The sequence below is a fragment of the Lissotriton vulgaris genome, chromosome 2_1 (assembly GCF_964263255.1).
Source record: "Lissotriton vulgaris chromosome 2_1, aLisVul1.2, whole genome shotgun sequence".
Lineage (NCBI taxonomy): Eukaryota > Metazoa > Chordata > Amphibia > Caudata > Salamandridae > Lissotriton > Lissotriton vulgaris.
Genome location: NC_141687.1, coordinates 1856783753 through 1856803629, shown reverse-complemented (window position 1 = coordinate 1856803629; position 19877 = coordinate 1856783753). Strand labels below are relative to the sequence as shown.

General features: G+C 40.7%; 1 protein-coding gene across 2 annotated transcripts in view; it reads right to left on the bottom strand.

Annotated features, from left to right (window-relative positions):
- The window catches only part of LOC147733417 (uncharacterized), a 164193-nt gene that overhangs the window by 12495 nt on the left and 131821 nt on the right, over positions 1-19877 (bottom strand). For both annotated transcript variants that reach the window (XM_086958033.1, XM_086958034.1), the window contains one exon: positions 7574-7678. In XM_086958033.1, the coding sequence (XP_086814159.1) occupies positions 7574-7678 (105 nt within the window). The remainder of the gene's footprint in view (positions 1-7573; positions 7679-19877) is intronic.

Sequence of the window (19877 nt, the reverse complement as noted above, 5' to 3'; positions counted from 1 at the left end):
CCACGTCCTATTCCCACAATCCACTCATATACAGAAGACCATACCATAAGACCGCTCACCAAGGCAAATGAAGACAGAAGACTCCCACACAAGAAGGCAAAATAACATGAGCGCTCCTGCGCTGAAAAGAGTTAATGTAACAGGTGGTTGTTAGGCTTGCACAACCAATCCTGTGTCGCTGCGAGCATTTGTTTGAACTTATCAAATTCACCCACAAATAGCGCACCTGCGCTATTGAAGTAGCCAGACTCGGGTGTCTTGCACTACATGGCAAATGAAACGAAATGTGAAAAGCGCTCCAGCGCTATGAGTAGGTATTAACTAGCGTTCCTGCGCGTAGTAGCAAAGAATAAGGGGAAGACAGTACCCCGTGCTTGCCCTAAGGACCTAAATGCGCTCCAGCGCGGAAAACAGCAATAACAAGGAGAGCGCTCCTGCGCAAACGCGAAGTACCTGGTAGCGCCGTGGCGCTACGAAAGTTGCAGGCTCCGGCGGGAGTAGAAGAGGGCAGGAGGGCTGAAGAAAGTTGCAGGCTCCGGCAGGAGCAGATGAATGCAGGAAGGCTGGTGAAAGTTGCAGGCTCCGGCGGGAGCGGATGAAGGCAGGAGGGCTGGTGAACGTCGGCGCTAGTCAACGCTAGCAGGACAAATGGGCTCGATGACGAAAGTGCAGCCACCAGCTCGGAGTGTTCGCAAGACGCGAACCTGGAAACAAAAGAATCCAAAGCGCCGACCCGGCGGGAATCGCTGGTCTTAAGCGATTCCCCTGGAAGCGCTGCAGGGCAACAAAGAGGCTGGCGGAAGACTAGACCGGGACTCTGCTTCCGCCTGGAAGTGAGGGTCTCGGTCTCCTGTATCGAGCGGCGGAACCCACCCGGGATCGGCAAATGCCGAACATGACGCTACTGAGGCAGAAAGAGCTCTGCAAGGGGCACCTCTATTGGCAAGCAGTGGCTCCCCATTCCTTCCTCTCGATCACATCTCTCCTGTCTGAAGACTAAGGTACTTCTTCCCTTAGTGATAGGACTTCACCTCAGATCAGTGGGCCCTTGCACTGTGTAAGAAGGAAAATGCCTCAAATTCCATACCATGCCTCCCAACATCCCATCTCACCTCAACAAGCACTTAAACAAAAGGTTTTCACTATTTTTCAAAAGAATTTTTATTGAATTGAATAGCTGTGGCTGACTGAGCGAGGTACTTTTGATGGAGCAGATTTCATCTGCAGTCAGGCATTGTTTTATTTTTGTGCTTCAGACAAACTGCATTTAAATTGCCACGCACATTTTGGTGCAAGTTAAAACCAAAGGCACATGAAAAATATAAAAGTGACACCTAGTCTTTCTGAAATGCTTGTGCTGAATTAACATGTGTTTTTGCAATGTAGAGAAAAGTGGCCTTTTTAGCTTTGAAGATTAATAGAATATGTTTCTCTCTTCCCAGCTCATCCCATGCAATCTACATTCACTATTTCTGTCTTAAAAGACTTTGACTTGTTGCATATTTTGAAAAATATTTTCAGTTAATAACACCTCTTTTTCTTTGTTGTACATTGCACATTTATTTTGCATATTGTACATAAATAATAGAAAAGCTGGTTTACACTAGTAGCTTGGCTAGGTAAACATTTATAAGGAGTATTAGTATGAAGTTGGGAAACATAATGGGCTGATTTACATGAAATTAACATTATCTTTTTGTTTATTTTATTTTTGGGGCCTACCATTAAATGGCTGCCTGTGAAACCATCAAAAGCTATGGCTTGCTTTGAATGAGAAGGGAGCATGCGCTGACTGTGGCAGCTTTCCTCATGCCAAGAAGTGAAGGACAGCTTGAACTGTACATTCTTCTGATTATGCCAATGTACCAGCTAACTAAAGTATCCGTCCTACTGCGCTGAGAAAAGGAAGGAAGAATTAAAATGAAACATTTTCCCTAGTAAATGTTGCAAATGTTTATAAATGTATTATTCATGTATGCTTCTTTTTGTTAAAACTGTTTATTTTTAATGCGTCAGGAAAGTGCAAACTCATGCCATCATAACTGACCAATCAACATACAGGTTTTCCTGAAATGCAACATTTTGTGTAGTCTGCCAAAATTTTGTGTATAAAAACTGACAGGGGCTGGCTTTTTCAGCTCAGCTGGCTTCTAGGCTCATTAGGGGGTGTGTGAGCTCTTGAAGAGAAGGAACAGATTAGGCCAGACAGCCTATGGGTTAGGTACGAGAACGTCCTGGGAGAGTGCTGAAGGGAGGGTTTGCGTCCGAGGAGTGTCAGGGGGAGGTTTCTTGCTTCCACGTCATATCTTGGCACTGCAGGCGCATTCCTTTGAGGACTGGTGAAGGAGGGGCTATCTCACTCCCTGCTTGCTCTTTAGACACAGACAGATGCAGAAGAACAGCTGATTAAATAGAATTAGATGCTAAACTTTCAGTTATGCTTTACTAATTAATTAGGTCTGAAATGATTTATTTGTCTTATGCATTTATTTCTCTTTATGGGAGATTTTTGCAAACTATTTGATTTTTGATTAGCCTTGCAAGAATATTTTTTCTTAGAAACTCCTTAAGAATTTTGAATGACATTTTGCGCCACATTTTCTATGCTTATATGCAGACTGTAAATTGTTCTGTATTAATGCTATTTTTTCTGTTTTCAAAATTCTGTAACCTGATTGATATTTTACTAATGAATAAAGGGTCAGAGAAAAATTAACTTTTGACTAAAAATAAAACCCTTTAAATACTCAACAACTCTCTTTATTGGCTTAAAATAATAATTGCATTTTTGACTGTTCATCTTTATTTAAAGTCTCCTGAAGGTATTACATGGTGTGAAGGGCCCAACACCTTTTGAGCGGTAAATTAGAGGTAGCATGAGGGTTTTGCATTGAGAAATTACCAGAAGAAATTACCGCTCCATCACTTTGACCCCTCTGAATGTGGATATAGAAGTTATTCAGTCCAGAACTTTGGGATTGAATACAGGTACTTCAAATCTGGTCCTTAGATACATGAATATCTATCTTTGGATGTCAATGTGATGGTTGTGGTGTGGATGGTAAACACACTTTAAGATAAAGGGAGAGATGGGTGTCCCAATCCTGTGACGCTATGGATTGTATGGTTCATTACCTACTCTTTACATTAATATGATACTTGGGGTGCAGATGGTGTACACATGTTTTAGGGTAGAAGGGGGGTTAGGTATTAGACCTCCAAGTCGCTATGTTTGGTACAAATGGGTTGTGTGGTTCATCACCAGGATGTAAATACTATTCTAGCTAACGCCAATTAATGGTCCAATGTTTTTTAAAAAACAATTATATATTTTTCTCTATGTCTTTGTTTATGTGATTATGTTTAGATTCGTATTGTACTTTGGGAGATATCGTCCTTTGTCCTGAAGGTGGTGTTTAAGCAACAATACCCACCGAAACGCGCTGACGCCATTTGACAACAGGCCTACTGTAGACTATGGATGACATTTGTTAATGGTGTTAAGTTTATTGTATGGCAATTAAGACAAATGTAAAAAAAAAAAAATGTCTAAAGAAAGAACCTGGTCTGATGTATTGACCTTTTGAATGGATTAGAAACCATTTTTCCTGCAGGTTCTCACATTATTGTATCAACCTTGTTTTTTAGAAAAAATATGTGGTCATTATTTGCTTAATTGTGTTTTATGTACTTTTTAATACTAATAAAATATGTGTATTTTTATAGACAATTGGCCTTTGATGGTGGTGGTGTTATGTTCTTGTGATTTGAGCTAATGACTGAGTGTATGTGATCTGGTGTAGTTGGATACCCAAAGGAGATTTCTGTCTTGTCTGAGGTCTATTTGGTGCCCTACTCCTTTGGTGGTGAAGGGGCCCCTCTCATTTTTTGTTAAGATGCAAGGAGGTCGACTGCACTTTCAGATGATTATTAAAACATAGCCCTCTGGAACTCAGACAAGACAAGCAGGGAGTCCAGGAGAGTGCGGGCATTTTGATTAGATAACGAAGAGGCATGTTAGCCTTAAAAAAGTGCGGATAGCGCCCGGCCTTACAGGAATTGGCTATGGCATTTTGCTGGCTTTTTCGAATATTGAATGCTAATCACTACTTTAACCTTTCTGTGCCCCTTGTATCAACATACCTCTTCACCATGATTTTATGTCTGCTGATGGCAATATACCAATAGTGTTTGACTACAGGGACATCCTTCCTGTACCCCTTGTCATAGGGTAACGCTCCCAATTAGGGTAAGTTTGGTTTGCTGTGTGAATGGGCGTGCTTGCACCTAGTTTATGGGAAGGTGCTTTCTTCACTAGTGACGCATGGTTTGCTAAGTTGTTCTCAGGCATGAAATAATGAACACTAAATATGTGACACCACAAATGCTCACAATGAAAGACCTGCATGGTTTTTCAGCATAGTTTGCTTGACCGCATATTTTTTTTACTACACCATAGTCTTTTCTGCACAGTGTGACAATTTTGAGTGGGGGCTACTTGCACCATCACCATTATTCTGTGAAGCAAACAAGATCTACGTTACTTTCATGATGACTATGCTAAAATCTAATTACTAAAATATGATTATTAATCCTTCTCTTTTAGGAACCATGATCCAACAAATATGCGAGTAATTAATTCACGTTGCATGCAAGTTAGCTTTTCATGCATCACTCTAATTGAAGGAGTGTGTTGAAGGGGCAATGAAATACTGACGTCCTGACGAAAGCCCTGGACTCGAGAGGCCTGAGCACATGGGCTGAAGCATGTCAACTGCGAATTAAGGTCATAGGACCATAATATCCTTACCACCCCCATTAGGATATTCTTAACTTCTATCCAATGGTGAAGCGTACCACTACTAGAGTGGGTGAGGGTCTAAAGTCAAGAACAATAGTTCTTTTTCTTTGAAAATATAAGGTAGGATATGTGATTAGGAAAGGGTAACATTTTGTAGAGGCAAGGGATATCCTTGCTTGTTGTTGTTTTGACCTTAGAGATCAACTTAAGTCCTACTGCCTCAACACTCACATTGGGTGGGTGGGAGATCATTTCTTCAGTCATTCCAACCCAAGTGCTTCTTACATTTTCTGAATGGAAGCAGTTCTTGATGGGCACCGCCAAGCTATCCTCTAACCTGAATCTCGTAATCCAAAGGTTTATGATCCAAGTCCTCACAATTCAGGTCACACCGTGTCTATATGTGGCTAGTATATTGGCCTGTGGATTGCCTATGGAGATGCTATCCCTGTCACTCCCATTTCTGTTTGTTCTCTCCAATATTCTGGAATGGGTGCCTGAGTAATCCGCTAACCATCTGCTCTGTGGGAGCCATGACCCCACCTGGAGTAAGGGAGTTGGCTATCTAAATGATACAGCCCCAAGAGTGTTGGCGGCCTTACATGTTAGACCAAACATGGTACCCACCTGTTCGTCCTCTTAGCACTTTCTAGGAGGAGGTAGGTCTGCTTCTGAATAACAAAGTGGGTGTGGTTGTGGGGTTATCTCAGAAGATGATCCTCCCTTGGCTCAGACAGACCTAGCATCTGCTGGTTGAACTCTAACCCCTCTACAGCCTGCCCCATATTTGGCAGCCCCCATGCCACCAAGCTGGATAGCCCAAGGGAAGGCATTGTGGAGTGCTTATGGAAATAAAATCGAGCAATTTAGAGTTCTCCAATACCATTCTCGCGCTGACTTCTCCTAGACAGACTTTGTGCTCTTTTCCTTACATAACAGATTTCTATGGAATATGTATGAGGCTGAATAATGTCGCAGTAAACTGTGATATTTTTCCATTATTGTCACCTTCTTATGATTTGAATTTAGTAAGCATTTCCAGCGCTAACCTTCTGTAATAGCTTCTAATAAACAATGCCCACTCCTTCTCACATATTTTATTGAATTGTCAACTAGCCTAGTATCCCATGTACCTCAAATCTTACATAATGGAAAAGCAGGACACCTGGAAATGCCCAGGGTGTTTAGGCTAGGGAGCGGCTCAGTAGTACAAGAAACTTGAACGTAACTAGAAAATAGCCTTTTGTGACACAGTGCTCTTACAAACCAATCAGTTAAAGACCAGGAAGGAGTGTTGTGCTCTTAAAGTAGAACTCTGCTGATAGGTACATGTATACAGAAAGGATACAATGTTATTTTGAATGCGGCAGGAAGACAAATAAATGTCTAAATGCTATTTTTCTTTATAGGTTTGTGAGGCAGACTTAATTTTTTAGGGTCGACCTTGCAAGTGCATGCGCTAGCGCAAGCGTCTTGCTTGTGAGACACTACTTTTTATAAAAGGGCTTGGAACCTTACCATTGCTTACCATTTGTTGGCTGCAGTGACTCTTCTTTGCAGCCACCTTAACTGGCCAGTGCTGGCCAAACGTAATTTTACGATCCTTTCTGTGGAGCAGGGACAGAGCAAAGATTAATAAAACTTAATCAGTGCCAGTACGCTGCTCCCGATGTGATGGTACTACTTCTTGCCCCTTCCCATTTGCACTGCTCACTGCTCCCTCTATAGCACTTGCCTTTTTGAAGCACAAATAATCATGGCTGGAACAATTTAATATCCCCTTTCATAATTATATTTCCAATGATCAACACTCCTCCCCCTTACAATAGACGCGAAAATGGTCACTGCATTAATAATTCACTGGCGGCCAGGTCAAGTTCCACTCCATATTCATAGCCTAGTTCTAAATTTTGCTGTTGTACAGAAAAACAGCAGAATACATAGGAGCAACACCGACGTGCAGCTACACAGATGGGAGATATGTCCCTGCTGCTGTCCCTAATCTACACTACCCCACTTCACTAATTTACACCAATCTACCCCACTCTCCTCTCCTCCAATCTACCCCACTCCGTCCCAAACGAACCCACTCTACCAGGCTCCATTCCAATCTATCCTACTCAACTCCAATTTGCCCTACTCTACTCCACTCCAATCTACACCATTCTATCCCACTAGATCCCACTCTAATTCACTCGACTCTACCCCACTACAATTTACACCAATCCACCCCACTCAAATCTACACTATTTCACTCTACCCCACCCCAATCTACCCCACTCCACTCTACCTCAATCTGACCCCCACCAATCTACCCTAATATACCCAACTCCACTCTAATCTACCCCACTACACCCTACCCCAATCCAATCTACCAAAAGCTACCCTGCTCTACCCAACGCCAATCTACCCCACTCAATCTACCTCACTCAATCTACCTCACTCAATCTACCCCCTCCTATCTACCCCACTCCAATCTATCTAACTCTAATACAATATACCCCAATCTACCACATTCTACCCCAATCTACCACACTGAAATGTACCCCGGTCCACTACAGTAACTTTTATCCTAGCTGACAAGCAGCCACATAAATGTACAACATGACTCAAAAAACATTGCCAAAGCCAATAGCTCTCGCCTTGGAGAGACCTATTTGCTTTGCCAATGCTTGTTTTATTTGCATGTTCGCAAATGTAGGGGAATGCTTACAATTATAATTTGCACAATGCACGTCGGAAAAGACATCACTAAATATGAAAAGTTATTACCTCTTCAGTCATTCCTGCTGTTTTCCGACCTTCTGTGTTGAACGGTGGCTTTAGGTAGCCTTTGAAATATAAGGGTACAAGTTCATGGAAGGTAGACAGGCAGTCCTGTACATGGAATTCAATGGAAGGAACGTTAGTGGCCAGCAAAGCATAGAACACAGGGCTCCCAGAAACAAAACCATTGCTTACTTCATAAAATACATTTTACAATAGTTGGCGTTTTTATGTTCTGTGGAAACAAAACACTCATACATTTCTGTAAACATGCAAACTAACCGGTATGGATTTGTATTTATTTAGCTAAACATTTTACAGTGCTCAGGTAAAAACTAAACGGGGTACACGTTTCATCAACCTGTAAATGACTAATGATTAAACTGAAGCCTTTTAAAAGTTTAGCTTTTTAAAAAAATGTGTTTAAAGAAAATGACATTTAGATCTGTAGGTACGAAAAATTCTATTTGTGACTTAGATAGAGATGCCTTGTAAATGTAGATGTCTGTGACCCTTCTAACAGTAAGTTTGGTTCCACAGCGGTAAACAACAAATTCCTGCAGGGCGCAAACAATTGCTAAATGGTATCTCTTGGCAGTGGAATTTTTTCTTCTTCTTAGTTACTCATTTTTGGGGGCAAAAGTAAACAGTTGGTTCCGAGTCTCATCACAATGTATTTGTAGGAGTACAAACACACATTTGTTTGGGGGGCTCTGAGTAGGCCAGGATTGATCAGAAAATGGGTAAAGTGCAAAATACCATGTTAGCCTTCAGGAAAAATACTAAAGGTCTACTTGACCAGTTTGGCATTATTTTGGATAACCTGCCTCTGCATTGTTGGGGGTTATGTAAATACATTCACTCAATAGTTTTTCTTGTTCAGGAGCTTCATTACGAAGTCAAAGGGGCCAGGGAAACACATGAAAGCTCTTTTCTACTGAAAATTCATTAGTCGGTATCACCTGCCAATATGCCTTGTGTAGACCCAGGACAAAATGAGTGGTGCAATGCATCATCTGCCTTGGGGTGAGGCGTGCATCATGTACTAGAATCCTATGTAAATATTCAAATGATATGCAAATCAAGTAGACTGAGCCTTTTTGATAAAAGAAGGGCAGTATGAGCCCCCGAAAACAAGTGGTGTGAATTACATTCGGATCAATCATCTCCTTAATCTAATTTCTGGAGTCTTGACGATCTTGCTCCAAAAACTTGTAATTATTTAATTTTATTACAGGACTGGCTTGAGTGTCTATTTCTAGCATACAAAGAGTGCCAGTTTAGTACTGAAGCCCATCCACCTGCGTAGCTTTCTAATGATACATTAAAATCCATTTTCATCACTGAAGGTACTGCTGGAGTAGAATATTTGCCTTCCTATTGCAAGATGCCAGTAACGGTTTCTTAATTTAGTGAGCTGGTTTCACAGCTTGCGGTATTTTATATGGTGCGCTGAAAAGCCTTTCAATCCATTCCAGGGACCCGAATTAAGATCTCAAACCCCCACAGTGCAGGCTTGCCCCTGGGCTGTCAACTTAAACAAAGTATAGATGTAATATATTAAAAACAAGTAGGAAATCATTATGTGAACGTATTGCTTTCAGCTAGAATGAGAGTGGGCAAGCTATGTTTCTCACACACACACACCCTTTTTTACTGCCCCAATGATAGTAATTACCCGCCTTCTTTAACACCTCTACCCCACCACTCCTTTGGACCATAGACAACAACTTGCTCTTTCCTTTGATAGTCCCAACTGCCCAGCCTTCAGGCCCATGACAGTCGTATCACCACTCTCAAGCAGCCTCCTGGAGGCCCTCACATGCCAAGCGCCTATCCTAAATCCCACCCTGTTGACCCATTGACCATCCTGACCCACCCCCTGGCTGCTTTAGACAGGCCCCAGTCCCTTGAAAAACTTCACAGTTCTGGCAAGGTCAGGGAACGGGTGACTTTTAAAGCCTTATGTGCAGGACACCGCATCCTGCATGGCAGAGGCCCAAGATATCTGCATGACCTTCTGAAATGGTACGAACCCACCCGCCAGCTGAGATCATGCGGCACAGGGCAAGTACAAGTACCAAAGGTCAAAACAGCCAAAATGGGTGGAAAATCTTTCAGAGTCAAGACTGCCAGGACAGGGAACCAGTTGCCAGAAAAACTGCCTACAGAACCCTCTGAGCCACATTTGAGAAAAGACCTGAAAACAATCCTCTTCCCCCAAGACTAAGATCGGAAATAAGCATGAACTATTGGAAACATCCTTTAGCATTTTCAGCGCGGGGACACACTTGCTAGTGTAACCATGCGCTTTACAGAATACTAATAAATAAATATCCCTAGCACAAGTCATTTGGCAGATGTGCCCCAGATGTAAACTAACTCCCTCTGGTCATGTAAATAGATGGAGGCTCTGCAAAATAGAAAATAAACAAATAGACAAGGTGTAACAAAAAAAAGTGTAGGATTGTAACCATTGAAATATCCTTTATGAAAACTCACTTGATATTTTGACCCAATACGTTAAGGATGAAACATCCACGCTGTTGTCTAAGACAGCATTAATTTCCCCATTTGACTGTCTGATGGATGAAAACTGACGGTGGCTATATAAGGCCAGGTGTAATAAGATGATCTGTAGCCGAGTAGTATTGATTGATGATGTTTATTAGATGGATTTCAGGTTAAATCAAGTAATCATTTAAGTATCATTCAAGTCTCTCCTAAGCCCCACCAGGAGCAGCTCTCTTGCTACTCAGCCCTCTCTTCCAACTGTCATCCATCCACCAGGCACACCACACATTCCATATTACCTCACACACTCAACATTCCACCATTCACCCAGATAGGCTGAGTAGCAAGACAGGTTAATGGGAAAGGCACATGGTATCCAAACCAGGATACTACACCAGGGTTGTTACAGTAATTCCGTAGTGTCAACTCTCATTGGTTCCATCCTTTCCATGTGACGATGATTCATTACCTCCTGAGCGCTCTTTAACTAGAGGCTTAACTTGAGAGCCCAGAATCCTAGTAAATTGATGAAGTCAAACGGTATTAAAGAGTGTTCAGAAGACTAGTGCTGATCTTGAAACCTCATTAAGTTAATCCATTTAGTCACAATGACATGTCTAGATCACACAAATGTACATGGACATGTCTTGCTATGCATTTGACTCGAGGCAGAAATTAGATACTCAAATGTTGTGATGACAATATTGCTTCCTATCACTGTGATGCCCAATGCGGTGACTGATGCTAGGTTGTCTTCATAAACAATTTAGTTGCTATGATCCGGGAATCTCTATGGGCACTGACTGACTGATAGGCTCAAACAACTGAATAGCATCGGCTACTATACTTGACAATGCTGGCATTATCGGGTGGAGCTTTGCATCCTATCACTCTGGTCCATTTACCATGCTATGGGTAATTGTGAAATACAAACCTTCAGTCCTCTATTCACTGGCAGCTTTCCTGAGCGAACACAAATATTTTATTTGCATCAAATGCCGAAGCTCCTGTGAATGAGTACAGAGTATTAGGATGGACCAGCAAACGTTTATTCACAGCCCTCACGGAGGAAATTCTGTTTATTGCCACCTCTTGCACACACCCACTTTTCTATTCATGCACTGAACCAATGCATTACCTTATTGATAACGTACATTGAATTGATACAAAAAGCATCCCATATATGTCACTCCAGTACTTTTGAAATTAAACATTTCTAATTAAAATGTCCGATATAAGCACTTTTGGTGTTCCTTTCCTTGAAAACTATAATCTTAATATCCGGATCCTTAACAAATTTGACCTATAACAACTTCAAAGACTAGTTAGTTAAAACAACTGCATTTTGCTGCTTCTGTGGTAACACATGAAAAGGCCCCAAAATAATTCAATACCAATCTTTTACTGGCGTTCCTCGGTTAAATCTACAGATTATATGGTCGATATCCTGTGCCTCAAGCTCTTATAGTTAGTTCAGTTCAACTAGTTTATTTAGGGTAGCCTACCAATACAATCTGATTTTCTTAAACCATTAGTACAGAGCACATCAATTCAGGAACCTTTGTTGTGTTAAGGTAGCTAATATAATGACAAATTAAAAAGAAAAACGTAAGTATGTATGTATGTTTGCTATTTTATTTTAATTTATTCAACACCATTTCCGGTTTCCGAAGTAAAAGGTTAAAAATTCATAGCGAAAAAAGTTCAACATGATTATACGGAATACAGTGTTTCATAAAGCTAATCTTAAAATGTAAAGTGCCTGTGCCTTACACAGCCATCAAGTAATTTAAAATATCACAAGAACCATCTCACTTTCCAAAAATAACAGTAGGAAACTTTACATGCACCACTCTTCTCAATTTTAAACTCCACAATTCTTTTCATGGAAGGGCACCAATGAGACTCACTTTATTTTTTAGGTTAAGTGTCTTCTCAAAATGTACAATATTTACCAATTTAGAACTCAGATTTTCAGGTGGTATGACTTTTGTCATCGCAATACTATTCTCAATGGTCAACTTAGAATATGCTTTAGTAAATAATTGCATTGCTTCTGTCAGGCCCCTCTTTCTCGGCCAACCAAAAGTGATGCAATCCATACATTTCACTACCACTTACCCCGCTTTTATTATTTTTCTCAATTCCCTGTCACTCCATTCTTAATTTCTGAATCCATTCCACATATTCCTCCCTTCTATATCCTTCTCATCTTCAGCAGTTGTAGGCTAACAGACGAGAAAAGTAATCAGCCTTCTAGTTCAATGTCCCTGCAATATATTCTGCAACAAAACTGAATTCAAGTAACTTATTTATTTGTAGTATTATAGAGCACAGGCAAGACCCATTGGTGGCACATTGACTTACCAGGGCTACATTTACAAAATACAACAATATGAGCAATTTTGCAATTTTCAGGTACAAGGAAATGAGACAGCAAAAAAACAACTTATAAGACTGATAAAAATATTGAAAGGTAAACCTTTGGACAGACAACTGTGTACAAGCATTGGTAAGGCCAATTGGTCTCGCTTATACAAGAGCTATTGGCTTGGCAATGTATTTAGCTAGGTTGTACATCAGCATTGCTAAATGTTAGTGAGGTAGAGGAGAGTGGTGTGTAGAATGGTGAAGAGTGGAGTAGAGTGGCAGAGTGTCATGTATTGGAGTGGCATAGAGTGTTGTACAGTGGAGTGACGTAGAGTGGACTGGTGTAGAGTGCATTGGCGTAGAATGTTGCACAATATAGTGGCATAGAGCGCAGTGGTGTAAAGTGCAGCGTCATAGAATTCAAGGGCGTACAATACAGCGCTGTAGAATGCAGTGGCAGAGATAAGAGTATTGTATAGTAGGGTGCAGTGGCATAGAGGGCATTTGTGCAGAGTAGTGTAGAATGGCATAGAATGGAGTGGCATAGAGCACAGTGGTGCAGAGTCGAGTGGAACAGAGTGCAGTGACATAAAGTTGTGAAGAGTAGAGTGGCGTAGCGTGGTGAAGAGTAGAATATAGTGCCACAGAGTGTAGCGGTAAAGAGTGCAGTGCGGTAGAGTGGAGTGTATCAGAGTGCAGTGGCATAGAGTGAAGTGATGCAGCGTAGAGTAGAGTGGCGTAGAGTACGGTGGACTGGTGTAGAGTACATTGGCATAGAGTATTGAAGAGTATAGTGACGTAGATTGCAGCGGCATAGAATTCAGCGTCATAAAATGCAGTGGTGTAGATTATAGTGGTGCATAGTAGAGTGCAGTGATGTAGAATAGATTGGCATAGAGTACAGTGGTGTGGGGTGATACAGAGTGCAGTGGCATAAAGTGAAGTGTTACAGAGTACAATGTAAGAGTGCAGCGGTGTAGAGTGGCGTAGAGTGCAGCTGTGTAGAGTGCAGTGGTTTAAAGTAGAGTGCAGTGGCATAGGGTGGAGTGGCGCAGAGTAGAGTGGCATCGAGTGCTGTGGCATGGTGTACATTGTTTCAGAGTAGAGTGAAGTGGCGTAGAGTCGAGTTGTGCAGGGTAGAGTGCAGTGGTGTAAAGTGTCACAGGGTAAAGTGGTGTAGAGTGCAGTGGTGCAGAGTAGATTAAAGTGGCATACAGTAGATTGGCATAGAGTGCAGAGGCGTAGAGTTAAGTGGTGGAGGGTAGAGTGGTGCAGAGTGGCGTAGAAAGGAGTGGCGTAGAGTGGAGTTGTGCAGAGTACGTTGGAGTGGCCTAGACTGAAGTGGTGTAGAGTTTAGTGGCAAAGAGTGTAGTGGTGTGGAGTAGAGTGGCGTAGACTGCATTAGACTGTAGTGTGAGAGTATAGAGTAGTGAGGAATGAGTGCATTGGTGCAGAGTGCAGTGGCATGGACAGGTAGAATGTGGAATGGTGCAAAGTAGAGTGAAGTGGTGTGGAGCAGATTAGAGTGAAGTGTTCATGATGTGGTAGCACACTGCCATTACAGACAACACATTCTCAATTGAAAGGACCATTACATTTACCCAAACATACAGTTTTACTAATAAAACTATACAACAGACAAACAATCATGTGTAGAAATGGCATCACCTAGAATATTGATTTGTTTTGATCATATTAAAATATTTGTTTCCAACTCACTTCAGAATTAACAAAAAAATTGCTTAATTTGCGAGTTCCTAATTCGGATATATTCTGAAGTACTTGCACAGTTTATTTAAATGTTGATGTGTGCTAGAATAAAAACCTTCGTTACCCCTAGTATCCAGCAGGATTGTAAAATAAATCCACAAAGAAAGTGAGGAAATATAAATTTTTTGGTCATGTTATGTTCCCTAGCGCGTACCCCACCGACTCCATGTACCAGCTTAAAGTGCATGTAACTTCCCTCCTGTGCCAGCTATGAAGACGCAAATACATTTGCGTCCAACGTTAACTTGTCCTCTTTCAGATCCACCCTGAATGGATTATATAGTCCGTTCCTAAGTATGCTATGCCACCGTCTTTTTGTAGTACACTTTACATGTTTTTCCTGCTCTGGCAGAGTAGGCCCTGAATTTCTGCCATCGAGCCCCTTTTTGGCTCCTGACTCCGACAGTCTCTGCCCAGGCTACCTCTGTACCCGTGAACTCTGACTTACTCCCAGCGCGGCCCCTCGCGCTCAGCTCAGCCTGCTTTCTGCCAAGACTGACTATAACCTTCGAGTTATCTGTTCCGCTCCTCGAGAATGCATTCCTGCCTACTAGTTCCAGTAAACATCCTCTCCAGCTGCAGAGCCAAAGGGCCGACCTGTCTCAGTGCAAGTAATTCATAGCCTCTGTTACCATGCTTCCATGGAAGGCCTCGTGCCCCCACGCTTCTCATGCAGACACTTAGGCGCTTATACACGCATCCACAGTTAACATAGAATAGCTTCTGCCCTAGAGACCTTTCCGCCCAGATAGTATGGTTCCTAAACATCAGATATCAGATATGATAGAAGTACAAGTTGATCTGACATGCCAGACTTCTGTCTCTTTCCGTCAGTGTAAATGTCAAGTCCCCTGCACCCCGTCAATCACACGTCATGCAGCTGCGCGCGCATCCAAGCTTCCGATTTCTGCTGACATTGCAACAATTCTGTTAGCACCACCCCTTGGTGCCACCCACTTGCGTCACCTATCAGTGACGTTTCTAGTTCACGCCTAGTTCACGCCTCTTGATTACGTACTAGTACCACGTGTATACTGTTATCTTGTCTTCTCTCAGCTGTTACGCCTCTTGCACCATTACTTATGATGTGAATTAAGTATATAAGCTATGTAATGTCAATAAAGTTTGCTCTATCCCTTCTGACACCCCTGTGGTGGTCAGAACATGATATCCTGGTCACGACCATTCCTTTATGAGGAATAAAACCCTAACACCACGGACTCTGTCTTTTTTCATTCCGATTGAGTTGTTATTGATTAAGTACTTACCTGCATAGAAATTAAGAGAGTAAATTAATTATTTACGTCAAAAGAAAAGTAAACACTAAGCTCCCTCGGAAGAGAGAGCCTGCCATTTGACCTCTGTCTTTGAATGCACAGCACATGTGACAAGAACAAGATTTATAGGTGAGAAGTTGTTTTGCACCTTGAGAGGGACAAAGGGCCAGATGCATCAAGCGAAATGTGCTCGCAAAAGGGCCAGATTCTCAGAATCTGGCCCTTTGCGAGTGCAATTTTTGCATTTGGGATGCATCATCCCAAATGCAAAAATCGCAAATAGAGAATTCGCTAAATTGCGATTGTTTGCATTTAAGGAATCTCAAATTGAGATTCCTTAAATGCAATGCATGAAAGTATCAAAAATAGCGAATTAGCTAATAGAGCACGCAAATTACCACGAAGTACAACTTCATGGTAATTTGCAAAAACTTTGAAAAATGCACTTTTGTGCATTTTTCAAAGTTTTATGTTGCGCACACACATGCCCTAAGGGCATGTGTGTGCGCAACATATGTGTACAGATCACATTCAGGGGTGTAACAGGGTGTCCTTTGGACACCCCTGCACCCTTGAACTCGCAATCTCAATTTGCGAATCGCTAATTGCGATTCGCAAATTGAGATTGTCTTCCCATTCATTCCTATGGGCCTCTAGGCCTCTAGGCAAAGGTTCCTTTTCAGCTAAAAAGAATTTAGTTTGTTATCGTTGTGGTTCTAAAAATCACATCGGTAATAATCCGATTTGTCCTGCACATGGAAAGAAATGTGCAAAATGTAAAAAAATTGGACATCTTGAGACTGCTTGTAAAACTATTTTTAAAAATAGGAATGTTTCACTTACCAGTGTAAATGCTTTAGATGACATGGAAGATGAAATTAGTAACTTGGTAATTAATGTAAATTTAGTTGAATCTGAGATTACTTTCAAGGCACCTTTAGGCGAAGCTTTCATTCATGGCGTAAAATTGGAAGTAATGGCAGATTCAGGTTCGCCAATTACCATTTTAGATGAAATTACTTATGCAAATTATCCTTTTCCTACTAAACTGACTGTTGCAGATATCAATCCAAAAGCAATTGGTGGTCAATTTCTCAAAATGCTAGGATACTTTACTGACTTAGTTGAACTGCTAGGTAGAGAAATTACTACAAAAGTTTATGTAGTTAAAAAAGGGAAAGATATTATTGGTTGGCGTGACTTGGGTAAGATGGGTATCATGTTAAAGCCTGGTAGTGACACTCCTATTATTCTTGGTGACATTCCAATAGCTTCTTTAGAAATCTGCAAAGAGAAAGTATTTTCTAATGATCTTGATTCTATTCTCTCTAAATACAAGGAAGTATTTGAGGACAGAATTGGTTGTGTGAAAGGTGTTGAGCATGACATTAAGCTGAAGGATAATGCCATACCTGTCATACATAAGGTCAGAAGAGTACCTTTGAGTGTACGAGCAGAGTTAAAAGAACATTTGGATAGTCTTTGCAAAGATGGTGTAATTAAACCAACAGATTCTTCCGAGTGGGTTTCGGCTGTCGTATTAGCCAAACGCAAAAATGGTAAGTTGCGCATGTGTGCAGATTTGCGCTCTCTGAATAAGAACATTTTGGTGGATTGCCACCCTTTGCCATTGATTCAAGAAATGCTTATGGCCATTGGAGATTCTACTCATTTTTCTTTAATTGACTTAAAGTCAGCCTACCATCAAGTTGTTTTGTCAGAGAGGTCACAAGATCTTACTACTTTTGTCACTCCATTTGGTGCCTTCAAATATACGAGGCTCCCTTTTGGATTAGCTTCTGCAGCGAGCGTATTTCAGAAGCTAATGGACTCGTTGTTTGGAGACATCAAAGGGGTGCAAGCATTTCAGGATGACATACTCCTTTTTGGAAATGGAGTTGAGGACCATAACAAAACCCTTGATGAAGTATTAAAAATCTTAAGTAAAAGAGGGATGACTGTATCTAAAGAGAAGTGCAGTTTCTTGGTTCAAGAATTAGAATATTTAGGGCACTCAATTACTAAAGAAGGCATTAAACCTAAACAGAACCTGATTGATTCGATTATGCTTGCACCTGCCCCAGCTGATAAAGACTCCCTTAGATCCTTTTTAGGTCTAAGTGAGTACTATGCACGTTTTGTGCATGGTTATGCATTTGTAGTGGAACCTCTCAGGTGTTTAACGAGAAAGAATGAAAAGTATGAATGGTCTTTAGTCCATGATGAAGCCTTTAACAAAGTCAAGGAAATGATTAAGAATGCACCAGCTTTGAAACCATTCTCTTGTGGTGTTAAGTGTGTTGTCACCGTAGATGCTAGTTGCATAGGTCTTGGTGGAGTTCTTACCCAGTTTGTTAATGAGAAGGAAAATACCATCGCCTTTATTTCAAGAACCTTAACCACAGCCGAATCCAATGACAGTACCATAGAGCGTGAAGCTTTAGCTTGCTCATGGGCGGTTGAAAAGTTCAGGTGCTATTTATGGGGAACTCGTTTTGATCTCGTTACAGATCACAAGCCTCTCATTTATTTGATGAACGGTAATGGTACAGGGCAAGCAACTTCAAGACTAGTTAGAATTATTTCAAAATTACAAGAATATAATTTTGATGTTAAACACATTTCTGGAGGAGCAAATTTTAGAGCAGACTGTTTGTCCAGAATTCCTCTTCAGAATCCTTTTGAATCTTCTGAAGTCTTTGACGATGAGTGTGTCGTTGTTTCAGCATTAGATGCTTGTGAAAATTCTTTGGGATGTTTTACCGAGAAAGATTGGTTAGATGGATATGAGAAAGATCAAATTTTGGTTAAAATAAGGGAGTACATTAGAAAAGGATGGCCTCCAGTTAGAAGTCTTGATAAAAATGTTGTACCTTTTCAACAAATATCCTCAGAGTTGAGGTTGGAGAACCAGTTCATCACTAGGTGTGGACTTTTTGTTCCCCCAAATGTTTTGAGAAAGGGTCTTGTTGAAAGAGCACATTCTGGGCATCCAGGAATGTCCGGCACCAAGAAAATTTTAAGAAAATTTTATTGGTGGCCCAGTATGGATTCTTTTGTCGATAATTTCATTAACCAATGTCCTGAATGTCTCCTATCCGACAAGCATTGGAAAAGTAAAAAAAAATTATACATCTACCAATTTGTTGCCTGAACAAGCATGGGAAAAATTAGCAATTGATTTTTCTGGGCCTTATAATATTTTGCCGGAAGATATGAGATATTTAATTGTCTTAACTGACTATTACTCAAAATGGATCTCATATGATTTTGTTAAATTTCCCTCTACTGACATTGTAATTGGTTTTCTTGAGAAGATTTTCAATGTAGAAGGTTATCCTAGGAAATTAGTTTCCGATAATGGCACACATTTTGTATCCACAAATATGATGGATTTCTTGAGTAAATATGATATAAAACATATCAAGAGTCCGTTGTATTTTCCAGCTGCAAATGGACTCGTTGAAAGAGCCAATACATTTTTCAAAGAAGGCATTCAAACAGCTTTGTCATCTGGAATGGATGTTAAAAAACACATTAAGGACAAAGTTTGGAGTTATCTAAATACTCCCCATTCTATCACTGGTTTTACCCCTTTTTTCTTGTTGAAAGGTAGGGATGCAAATGATAACATCAAGCCTATTTTCGATAAAAAGTCATCTTCACTAAATAAGTTAAATCTTTCTAAAGCCAATTCTGTTGATGAGTGTGTCAGGCAAAATTTTGAGAAAAAATATAAGTTAATGAATACTATTTCCCCGAAAAACTGTGTTTTCAAAACTGGTGATTGGGTAATTATTAAGAAACCCAAAAAAGTTGTCAAAGGGGAATCTAAGTTTACTTTGCCTCAGCAGGTTGTTAGATCTTCAAATTCATCTGTCATGATTAAGAATAAAGGATGGTGGAATAAAAGTGCAGTTATCAAACTTGAACCATATCAAAAAGACATCATCTTGAAAAAACTTGTTAAAAGAAATCTTTCTAGAAATTCCTCTTTTTTGTGTAGTGAAGATTTCATGGATTTTGTGCAGAATCAAGATCAAATAGCTCTTGATGATTCTCATTTCACTTCAGATGTTAGTGAAGCTAATTCTCAATCTTGTTTAAATGAGGAAGTGGGTGAGACTGATCTGCTAGATGTTGGAACAGATGCACTTTCTGTAAGTAAGGAAGCAGAAACAGATTTAAATTCTGATGCTCATTCTGTAACTAAGGTGGTTGAAACAGCTGAAGAATCTGATGCGAATTCTGTATAAAAGGACGTTGAAACTGGTAAAAGTTCTCTATCTTTTTCTGACTCCAATTTGACTTCAGTTAAGAGAAACATTGTTATTCCTTCCAAATTTAAAGATTGTTATTTGTATTGAAAATTGTTTAGC